At 30.4% G+C, this 10,976-nt stretch overlaps 2 protein-coding genes across 5 annotated transcripts in view; both read right to left on the bottom strand.

Moving 5' to 3' along the window:
- Positions 1 to 51: 51 nt before the first annotated feature.
- LOC130894383 (cilia- and flagella-associated protein 44) overlaps positions 52 to 10,976 on the bottom strand; it is a 38,751-nt gene continuing 27,826 nt past the window's right edge. For all 4 annotated transcript variants that reach the window (XM_057801196.1, XM_057801198.1, XM_057801197.1 and 1 more), the window contains 10 exons: positions 10,718 to 10,923; positions 9,674 to 10,095; positions 7,432 to 7,597; positions 7,053 to 7,191; positions 6,786 to 6,976; positions 2,122 to 2,398; positions 1,659 to 1,926; positions 1,227 to 1,416; positions 528 to 780; positions 52 to 441 (listed from right to left, as the gene is read on the bottom strand). In XM_057801196.1, coding sequence (XP_057657179.1) covers positions 94 to 441; positions 528 to 780; positions 1,227 to 1,416; positions 1,659 to 1,926; positions 2,122 to 2,398; positions 6,786 to 6,976; positions 7,053 to 7,191; positions 7,432 to 7,597; positions 9,674 to 10,095; positions 10,718 to 10,923 — 2,460 coding nt within the window. In that variant the 3' untranslated portion in view covers positions 52 to 93. The remainder of the gene's footprint in view (positions 442 to 527; positions 781 to 1,226; positions 1,417 to 1,658; positions 1,927 to 2,121; positions 2,399 to 6,785; positions 6,977 to 7,052; positions 7,192 to 7,431; positions 7,598 to 9,673; positions 10,096 to 10,717; positions 10,924 to 10,976) is intronic.
- On the bottom strand, positions 3,021 to 5,922 carry LOC130894387 (connectin-like). Its single transcript, XM_057801206.1, has one exon. It carries the CDS (start codon positions 5,264 to 5,266, stop codon positions 4,142 to 4,144), a length of 1,125 nt encoding a protein of 374 aa, XP_057657189.1. The 5' UTR covers positions 5,267 to 5,922; the 3' UTR covers positions 3,021 to 4,141.

Below are 10,976 nucleotides of genomic sequence, written 5' to 3'. Positions count from 1 at the left end.
ATATTATTAATCGCATGTACTTAAAAGTGGTAGGGGAAATGAAAAAGAGACTAATAATTGAAAAAGTATTTAATATTATATAAATAAAACAAATTACTTATTCTTAATGACATACATATAGTCAATTCCAGTACCGAAAACTTTTTTAAGAATCGCGTCTAGTATAGCGAGTATTTCGTTTTTGTGTACGCTCGTTAAACTTTCGATTTTGTTCGTCAGTCGTTCTTTATCGAGTTCATGACCGCTTATGTACCCCCCGATTTTATCGACAATCGATTCGACGGAGGATTCGTGAAACAAGAATTCTTTCGGTATCGATTCTATCAATCTTTCGAGAAGTTCGCCTACGACGTCGTAGGGTTCGTTCTCCTTTTGAAGTACTTCATCTATAGTATCTTCCAACAGTTCGTTAGCGTATTTTATTATGCTATCTTCACTCATCTACAAAAATAACGATTAATAATCGTTCGATTAATCGAAAATTTTGTACTATTGCTAGATATCTAAGGTTATGTTGGATATCTTACGTCAGGTTCTTGAATCAAATACAATTTTTCCGCGGACGTTTCGACGAGACTTCTTTGTTTCGGAGACAATTCGAACGGTATGCTGTTAATAATTTCTTTTATTATATCCTGAACAGAAGTGCAATTTAGTATATGACTTAAAATATTTTTCGAAATTAATTCTGCGTCTATAGCGGACCTTGATCTCATTTTCATCGTTCTCAAAATTTCGTTTAGAAGATGATTAACGATATCTTCACTTTCAGTCAAAAAGCTAAGAATAAAACAATGATAATTGAATCCAACAATCTGACAACTACGATATTAAATAGAATGAACAATTTTCAATAAGAGATGCACTGGAACTATTCGTAATTGATTTATTTCTATGGTATTAGTATTGGATGTATTTATACCTATGCTCCATGGAACATAAACCTGAAATGTCAAAGGAGAGTATAGCATAGCTTGTCAATTTGTAATAATACACTGGAAATATTCGGAATTGATGGTATATCTATGGTATTAAAACTGAATTTATACTAATGCTCCATGGAACACTAACGTGAGATGTCAAACGAGAATCTTCTTTTTTATTCAAGACAGTATAGCATGTCTGTTAATTTTATGTATATGTTCTCATTTTTTATAGTTTCCAAAAAAAACCAAGTTTTTCATCGATGTTGAATTTTTTTAGCAAATTTTGCATTAAATACTTACAAACCCGGCTGTTCTTCTTCTTCTAACAATTTTTCTTCGACTTCTTCTTCTGTTTCCTCTTCTCCTTCTTCATCTTCTTGAGTGGTTTCCAGATATTTTTCAATTTCTGGCCATTCCTTAATGGATTCCACGGATTTTTCGACATCTTCGAGGATTTGAGGTTCTATATATTGTTCTTTAGGAGGCATACCTTAAAATATCGTCAAATTCTTCAATTTCAGTCAATCAAACAAATAAAATGAAGAAAAAAATAAATTAAAAAATGTTTTTCGTGGGAATCGAACTCCCGACTTTCAGGTCTATAGTTCAACACTCTACCTACTACACCATCAAACGTTGACCAAATAATTAGGTTAGAAACGTCAAACTGTACAAGCCTACTTAGTGATTATATTTAGAAAAAAGCAAAATATAGTACTTAAAGCCACTCACCTTTAGTTTTTAACATTTTAATATCAGCTTTAAGTTCAAATATAGTTCTGTTTTGATTATCGACAATCGCTTGTAATTTTTTGATATCTTTGTCGTATTCCGATGAAGTTTGCATCGTTTTTTCAAGTCTCATTCGACGCAATGGCTGCGACGCAATCAATTTCACGAGATCTTTTTTTTCCTTATTCATTATTTGCAACAATTCCAACCGATTCGTATTTTCCTTAATTTCTCTCATCAAATCTTCTTGACGGTTTCGAATTTTTAACTACAAATTTATATTTCGTTCAAATAAATTCGTATATAAATATAACGTACCGATAAATATTTATTTGAATCGATACTTAACCTCAAAATAAGTTATTGCGTCACAATGACATCTGTCACTGCCAAATCGAATTCACGGTTTACTAGATAATACGAGAGACAAAAATATGATCGGGTACGTCAACTATCATCTTACCGTCATTTCTCGAAGCTGCTCCGCGTATATTTCTTTGATGTTAGTATTTTTTAAACGAACGTCGAATACGAGTTTTTTCAAAACGACTTCTTCTAATTCATTTATGTGAGATTTATTAAAAGTTTTTCTTATTATGGCTAATTCTAATTCATTTATATCGACTATTTTTCCGAATTTTTCACACATCATTTGTTGTATTGTTTGTAAGAGATTTTTGATCTTGAGCCTCATATATCTCAGATCTTTTTTCATTCTCGTTAGATGTTTCAAATAAGTTCTAAAGAATAAAAGTTTATACTTAGTTAATCGGTTTTAAGTCAATATAAATATTATGTAAGCGTAAGGAAACAACAAGTAATTATATTTTCAGCATAGAAGAAACATCTGACAATAATGTATATATTTGAATAAGAACGAAATATTACGTATGTTCAGCACAAGCCAACAAAAAATATATATTTACAGAATATAGGGAAGATCTGACAACAACGTACATACATTATATTATGACCCACTATCTATAGACATACATGTATTAAGAACTATTTTCATTCAAAATACTTAAGTAAATTTGACCTTTTTTAAAAATATGTTGTCTCAATTGAATTAAAATATTTTTTAGATACCAAATGTACTAGAAACTTCTCGATTCAAATTGTTGAATAAAATTGGTCACATCAATTACTTTTTCGAAATTGTTAATCGGACCTAATCGATATTATAAGATTGATTCTGACTATTTTTGAGTCTCTTTGTAGTACTGTACATAAAAATAGGGATTAAAATCAATTTTAAATAGAAGTTCAAGTAACTACTATTGAGGGATGTCTAAAAGTCATTAACATTCCAAGATATAATTTGATCTAAATAGAATCAATCGAAAATATATCATGATGATATTTTTCTCTTTCTTTAGTACAAGATAACCTGAAGATTATCTATGTTTTTGTTTCTGACGACCTCGTCATTATTTATATATACATCAGTGATAAATAGAAAGTAATGTGGATTTAAAATATTTATTATCATAAATGACTTTCATCGTATTATTCCTTATTTTTATACAAAAATACTTCTGTTAGTGACTTTTTATTGTTTTGGTGATCTTAAATTCGACAGAAATCAGATACCTACTAATTCAAATTAGACATAAATAAAATTTAAATAATAACGCTTGGCAACGCTGTAAATTATATTCTGAAAATTTTCGTGATGATTTACCTTCAATTTAGGTTTTCTTTTCTATGAAAATCAGTTTAGAATAACAGGTAGAAATTTGATTTTTCGACCTACTTCGGTCGGAAGTAATTTCAAATTTAAAAATGTACGTATTTTGATAGAGACCGAAGAAGAAAAATACATATAAGTGCTTTTCTATGGTTATTAAACTACTGTAATGAAAACTTAGTCACATATTTCTAAAACAAAAAAATTAAGTACATTACTTATCCTTCGAGTCGTTTTCAATAATTGACGTAACAGCTACATTCTTTCGTCTGTCATTGTTATATATCGGCCGACCTATCCTCTATTAACCTTGAAAAGTTACCATTCGCGTTGAACGAATACAGTGTTGCCAGAATTAAAATATTTTCTTCAATATGGAGAATACGTCATTATTATTTTAAACGAAACGATTTATTATTCCGAAATTCAAGGAAAGTTGTTAAAAAAGTCTGGCAACAATGAGTAGACATAGTTCGGGTAAGAACTCGCTTACGTCCGTTCATGAACATGACATAACAACATGTTGCCAAATTGAATTTAACTTTCGAGATTATTGAAAGTAAATATTAGAATTTTTTATTTTTATTGGTAAATAATAATACACATTATATAGAATTTTGAAAAATATCCAATTAAAAAATGTCTATTAATATTAGTAATTTAATTAATTTTACCGGCTCACAAAGTTTATATTTTTAATTTTCCTTACCGTTCGTGGAAGATTTTCTTCTTTTTCACTCAAAAAGTTTGATTTTCCACGTGGATATAAAAAATACTACGTCATATGTTCACTTTATATTAAACATTCACTTATAGGAATAACTATAGGGAAGTGTATAAAATAATTTATATATTTTCTACTCAATATAGGATCGTAATGAAAAGTACACACTTTATTTTCGACATTATCATTAACACAAATAGGTCTTTCTCCGGTCATGTATCGCTGCTGGCATTTTTCTTTTATATCATTGTCGCGTAAAGTCTTGTAAATGTCTTCCAAACAAGGACAAAACCAAGGATTCCCCATCAGAGTTACACTTTTCAAACTACTCAATCTAATGAAGAACTTCGATTGTAGATACATCAAATAATTGTGATCTATATAGAGTCTTTCCAAAAAGTCCATTCCTCTTCGCGGAAATTCGTTCCCGCTTATTTCCTTCAATTTATTATGCGTCAAAACTAATACATTCAATTGAGGCGTTTGATTAAAAGTGCCTTCTTCAATAGTCGAAATATTATTGAATCCCAAATTGAGAATTTTTAAATTACTCAAATTTTCTAGCGCGAAGTTTGACAACACTGTTAAAGTGTTATTGTGCAACCAAAGTATTTTCAATTTCTTGGGATGGCTGAGTATCTTATGAACGAATATAGCACGTATTTTATTATTATTCAACTTTAGTTTCGTTAGATTTGGTAAATTATTTAAAGCTTTATCACCCAATTCGGTTAATTGGTTATGAGATAAATCCAGCTGAGATAGGTTAGGTAAATCCTCAAACGTTCCTTCTCTTATGAAACTCAACTTATTTTCGTTCAAATAAATAGTTTTTAATGAAGACAAATTAACAAAAGTCGGAGGATACATGTCACTTATATCGTTAAGGTACAAATAAAGTGATTCCAAGTTTCGTAGATCTCTGAATGTATAAGCGTATAACTTACGTATCTTATTTTCTTTCATCAAAATAGTTTTTAAGTCTGTACCATTTTTAAATGAATCTTTGGTTATTGTTAAAGGTTTTCTCGATCGGTTAATTATTTCTATATAATTTATATTATCCAATGTTCCATTAAAAATATCGCCGGATACAAACGTCGTTTCGTTACAAAATATTTTGTTTATTTTTTTTATACAATCGCACGAAATTTTACCGTGAAGTAGCACGAAAAATAATATTTGTAACCACATATTATCGTTCCCTTCTAATCACTTGCAGAACTTAAGCTGAACTTCATAAATCTGTGACGAGATTCTATGCTCAACATCAAAAGTGATCTGTAGACTGTCAAGTTTAAATATAGCGGATCAAGCAATACAGTCATACTGAAGTACAAAATACAAAAGCAATAACAAGATGAGCAGCTATAAATTACCCATCACCGCGCGCTGTTGTCTAAATGTGTTTTATTTATGTAAACAGTTTTATAAAGTAGAATGATACTCGAAGGAAAATTGAAAAAAAAAATGAATTGATTTATATAAAAAATAATAGTTGAAAGACATATGATATTATTAAAGGATGAAATTAAAAAATAAATAGAAAAAAATATTTTTCCACTGATATTATTCATATACGTGTTTTAAATGATAAATTTATTGTCCACTACGTGACAACGTTGAAAACATGATTCAGATCGCACCATTACGACAAATTTCATCGCGTAGTTGTCACTACAATACATCGCCGATTTAGTTTTGTTTATTTATTAGAGATTTTTGAATATTTTAGCAAAAATTGCACTTCAATAGTGAATTATAACTAGAAAATATGATTCGATAGTGTTTTATTTAACAAAAAATTGATTATTCGAATTAAAATTTGTAAGTAAGTTGTAAATATCTCAGAAAATATTGATTTTAGAGAAAAAAGTTTCAAACAAAAAATTAAGCTCATAAAAAACTCTACAAAAAAATTTATATGCAATTTTTATGCAAACCTGTTTTTTAGCTGTTATAGCGCCGGTTATGGGGGGCTCTCACTTGGACATTTGCAGATGAGTACGTTGGGTTAATCGATTTGATTTTTGTCGAGATATGTTGGGTCATAACATCCAAAAAAATAGGTTTACATGAAAAATGTATATAATCTTTTTTGTACAGCTTTTTATGAATTTCACTTTTTGTTAAAAACTTTTTTCTCTGAAATGGATATTTTAGGAGATATTTACTAAAAATTGTTACGGGGGTTCTCTTCTCTAATTAAGGAAAGGCTTTGAGTAAAATTTCAGATAAATTGGGGGGTTAATATTTTTGGAACTTTATCTCAGTTTTACCACCAAGAAAGAACAAGAAAAATATTTTCAATGATGATTGTGGATGAAAGCGATAAATTAATTAATTTTTTTTAATTTTCATTCCATTATTTTCGTAATGAATAAATTTTTTCTGACGATTGGATTACCTTTCACTTTCTTGTTTGATTCTTTTTTCAAATATTGAATTATATAAAAAAATATTAATACACGTCATCTCAAGCTAGAAATGTCTAAAGACAAACAAAATTATTAAAGCAGTACGCCCCTGGACATTTTATTACTTTACATACGCAGCGTTGCCAAACGAATAAAATTGTTGTATTTTTGTGAATTGTTAAAGAATTTTATAAGAGTATTTCTATCTTTGTCATTGGTATTATTTAGTAAATTTTTTATAATTATTATTTATTTTACACGATTTTTATAATTAGAAAAATTAATGTTGTACTTACTCATATTTCGCTTTTTGTTCCAAATTTTCTGCTTCCAAGCCTCCAACTCTTTTATATAGATCCGTCAACGTAGATTTCGAAAATACTAAATAATCCGAAATTTCGTCAGTTTCCGGATTATAATCATGAATTTGGTCCAAATTCAAAACGACCGTACACCTCACTTGATTCAATAATCTTTGCTTCTCTCTCTAAAATCGATTAACCGAATACTACACATCGAAAATCGATTATTTCTATTCGAGATAACAGGGGATATTCACTAACCTGATAAGCTTCTAATTCATCAACGCTCTGTTTATATTGATTTTGAAGAATTCTCATTTTCCTATTACTCAATTCGACATTTTTATTAATAGTTTCAATAACTCTTTGTAATTCTTTGATATTTTGTTCGATTACGTGTCTACAAAACAAAAATCGATCATTCGATACTGTTTCTATCACACGTCATCGTCCGATTTTCCCGTTCATTTCTCAACCACCTTCTACATCTCTCTTCCTCTCATCTATCACACCTTCTATCGATCTCTCTCACTATTAGTCACTTTTTAACTAAATATACCAACAAATCGAATAAAAATATGAGGTTATGTTCGTATATATAATATATTGATTATAATTTTAAAATAAAACATAAACTTACCGCTTCCCTCTCAATTCTACGGTCAAATTGAATATGGCCTGCTCGCATCCTTTCGGGCAGACGTTCAAATCTTGTTTAATGAAGCCAAAATCGCGCGAATCTATACTGGCGCCGTCGTCATCTTCTGATTCTTCCGAACTCGACGACGACGATTCTGAATCGCTATCTAAATAAAAATAGCGAAAAAAATACTTCGTATATTACACAGATCTAATAACACAAGAGAGATAAAATGCATCTTAAACTCGTTCCAACATAGTGAACAACTAATAAGTGCCAAAAGGAAAACGTTATCCTTGTTAGCTTAGAGTTGCTATCCGGCAACGCTGCAAAATGCGTACCTTCATATAACACATTTGCTGTACTGACAAAATTTACCATAAATAAAAAATTTTGCAGTTATTTTATAAATTATTTCGTTTTTTTTTTAAATATTTTGATTCAGCTACGGAAATAATATTATGACGTAAATAGGCTAATTGACTAAATTTGAAAACTTGGTTAATTTTATCCTTTAATATCCATTTTATCTCAAAACGGTGATTTCAAAATATTAAACTAACGAGATTTATTTAATAAAATCACAAGAATAATTGCTTGATTAGAAATAATAGAAAATATAAACAATAAGTATACGTATTATTTTTTTGGTAAACAAAAATATCCAAAAGTCTGTTATTAATAGTTAAATAGAAATGTAAATATTTCAATAATAGTAACGTAGAAAAGAGCCCGCCACTGGCGATAGACAAATTTTTTACCTGACATAAAACATAACCACACTTACAACTTTTCCACAAACTACACAACCACGAATCATAATTGTTTGATAATTGAAAGTTTTTTTCAAGAAAAATCACATATATAATATACCAAAATAACCAAATAATTGTTTATGTACTGTTTGAGAGAGGCAAGGCCGCAAGTAAATAATTCGTTATCGCGTACCCAGCCAACACCTAGCATAAACGGTGTTGTCATGTTTCTTTTTTATCTTGGTATAGAAATCTCATAGGAATAATTTATGAAATAAAATTATTTTTTTTTAAGAGCAGTTCAATTTTAATATCAACTCTAGAAATGTAAATGTAAACAATTTGGTCTCTTATAAGAGATTCGTTGGATAATTTTTAGGTTGTTTAAGGGAAAATCTTTATAGAAATAAAGTTTTTTGAAGTTAGCCCTGATATAGGAGGGCTGGGATTGTGGTGGTTGCGTGTGGTTGTGCTGTCCTAGCTGAAATTTAGGAAAAACGACCAATGGCCAGAAGAAGACGATAAGACAGTCTTAGTTTAAGTAAAAAACGGTTTGGGAATATATTTCGCATGTTTTTTCTATTTGTATTTTGAAAATTCTTGGTTTATTTTATTTATTTAAATGGGGGGCGGGCGTGTATAGCTGAACAGACGGACCGTTTCACAAAGTTACAAAAAAACTGCAAAATACCTGTATTATTAGGTATGTGGTATGTTAAATAAATATTTTTGTTGTATAGAGGTGGGAATTTCTACTTGAACCTCCGTTTGGAACTAACAGTTATTTTAATTGACACAAAGATACAAATAGAAATCTCCATCTCTATACCGCTTGAGAGTATTCGATAATTCTTATGAATTCAAAAAAGAGATGGCGTTGTAATCATATTTTTAGTACGGTGGCTTGATCCAGACAGTGTGGTGACATGAGAGTGGCCGCTATGTTATAAGTCGAGCTCGGCTCATTTAGCATTGACTTAAATTTGTTTTTCTTATAATAACGCTTAAAAAATCGTAATTTATATTCATAATATTGATCCCTTGAAAAGTTTTTGAGAATATAAATTACGATTTTATAAGCGTTATTATTAGAAAATTAATGTACGTCAATGTTGAATCGGCCGAGTTTAGGTTGAAAATGGCGGCCACTCCCATGTGTCTCAATCAAGCCACTAATTTTTAGTTTCGAGTCAATATTAATGTCGTCCTATTGGAGATTAGAGAAAAGTTTCAAAATTAATCTCAATATTAAGTTTATTCATAGTATCAAATGCAGTATTTACACTGGGTAACCATAAAAAATGATATGTGACAGTTGAAGTTTGGGAAAAGAGGAAGAAAAGTTAGGTTAGATTAACAAGATGGCTGAATAAACGAATACCGCGCTAACAAATGACTTATATTTTTTTATGTATTAATTAACGTTATATAGTATAGAGGTGGACTAAACTAAAATAACGGTTTCCGCAGGAAAAAAATCGACTTACCAGAATCGGTTGTTTGCTTTGGCGGTCTATATTTTTTACGAAAAACTTTCCTCAGAAAATCATAATATTTACTAGTCTCGGTAACGTGTTTAAATTTTTCTTGTATTTTCTGTTCTTCCTGATGATTCAACTCGATTTCGTTTTCTATATCGATTTTTTTACTTTTTTCCTCATCGATTTCATCCTCCATGTTATGAACGTGCAATAAACATTTGTTAACCTTATTTTGAAGATAATCTTCACCGTCTTCGAATTTTTTTAAAATATTCAATTCTTGATTCAACGTTAGAATGAAGATATCGACGAAATTACCTTGAGGGTGAACCGGCAAACGCGCTTTTTTACCTTCTTCGATTTCGTAATTGAAATCCGCGATTGCTTTATTCATTTTGGAAATTATAAGTGATTGATTAAAAAGCACTCTACAATAAATAAATAAAATAAATTGGTTCTCGTCCTCTACTACAGAAGGCGACATAAGTCGGACAACAAATTTGCAACAACAAAAAAAATGCAACGTCGAAATGAATTTCTCAAAGGAAATTAACTCCAGCGCTACTGTTTCCATATTTTCGTTAGTTGTTACAGATACCGATTGTTCGGAGCGCGGCGCGTCGCAACAGAGCCCGTTTTTAAGAATTTCTGATACGTCTTCTACACTGTTGAATGATTTGGTAGCGGTGAGTTCGGAAATCGTTGTTGAAATTCGGTAAACATAGTTTCCTACTCAGATACGACGTGAAACTCTTTTTTGAATTGTGAACTTGTATCGGTTATTCATCCCGACGTAGTTACAACTGTCTGAAGCACGAACATAATTCGTTTTCATGATACTCATGCCGATTTTTCGAGATCGTTGCCAGACTTCCGAGCGTCGCCGGACTTATGCCGATTTTTCGGCAACGTTGTCAAACTTTAGAGCGTAACTAAACTTATACCGATTTGTTCGATAACGTTGCGAGACTTATGAGCGTAGCCGGACTTATGCTAAAGTTTCGACAGCGTTGCCAGACTTATGCCGACCTACGTATTATGCGAAAATACCTTGTGAGTCTTTTTGCTCTCAATTCGGACTCGAAAGGAGTGTCAATGTCGACGGGATAATTATTAAGTAATTCGTTGAAATCAGCTGTAATTACATATTCGATATCGGATAAAGGACGGGACGGTACGAAAATGTTATTATTCATTTTTGGATAAATATTTCTGTTGGGTAGTATATAACGTTCTCTAGCTTTCACTGTAGGTTGCTAAAATTATAAAAAAAAACAAATAATTACGGTGTATTTGGCGTTTAATCGAT

This window comes from Diorhabda carinulata, chromosome 5, assembly GCF_026250575.1.
Source record: "Diorhabda carinulata isolate Delta chromosome 5, icDioCari1.1, whole genome shotgun sequence".
NCBI lineage: Eukaryota > Metazoa > Arthropoda > Insecta > Coleoptera > Chrysomelidae > Diorhabda > Diorhabda carinulata.
This window is presented reverse-complemented; position numbering and strand designations above follow the sequence as displayed.

Excerpts from the sequence above, each read along its gene's own strand:
- LOC130894387 (XM_057801206.1), bottom strand. The coding sequence starts at position 5,266 with ATGTGGTTACAAATATTATTTTTCGTGCTACTTCACGGTAAAATTTCG.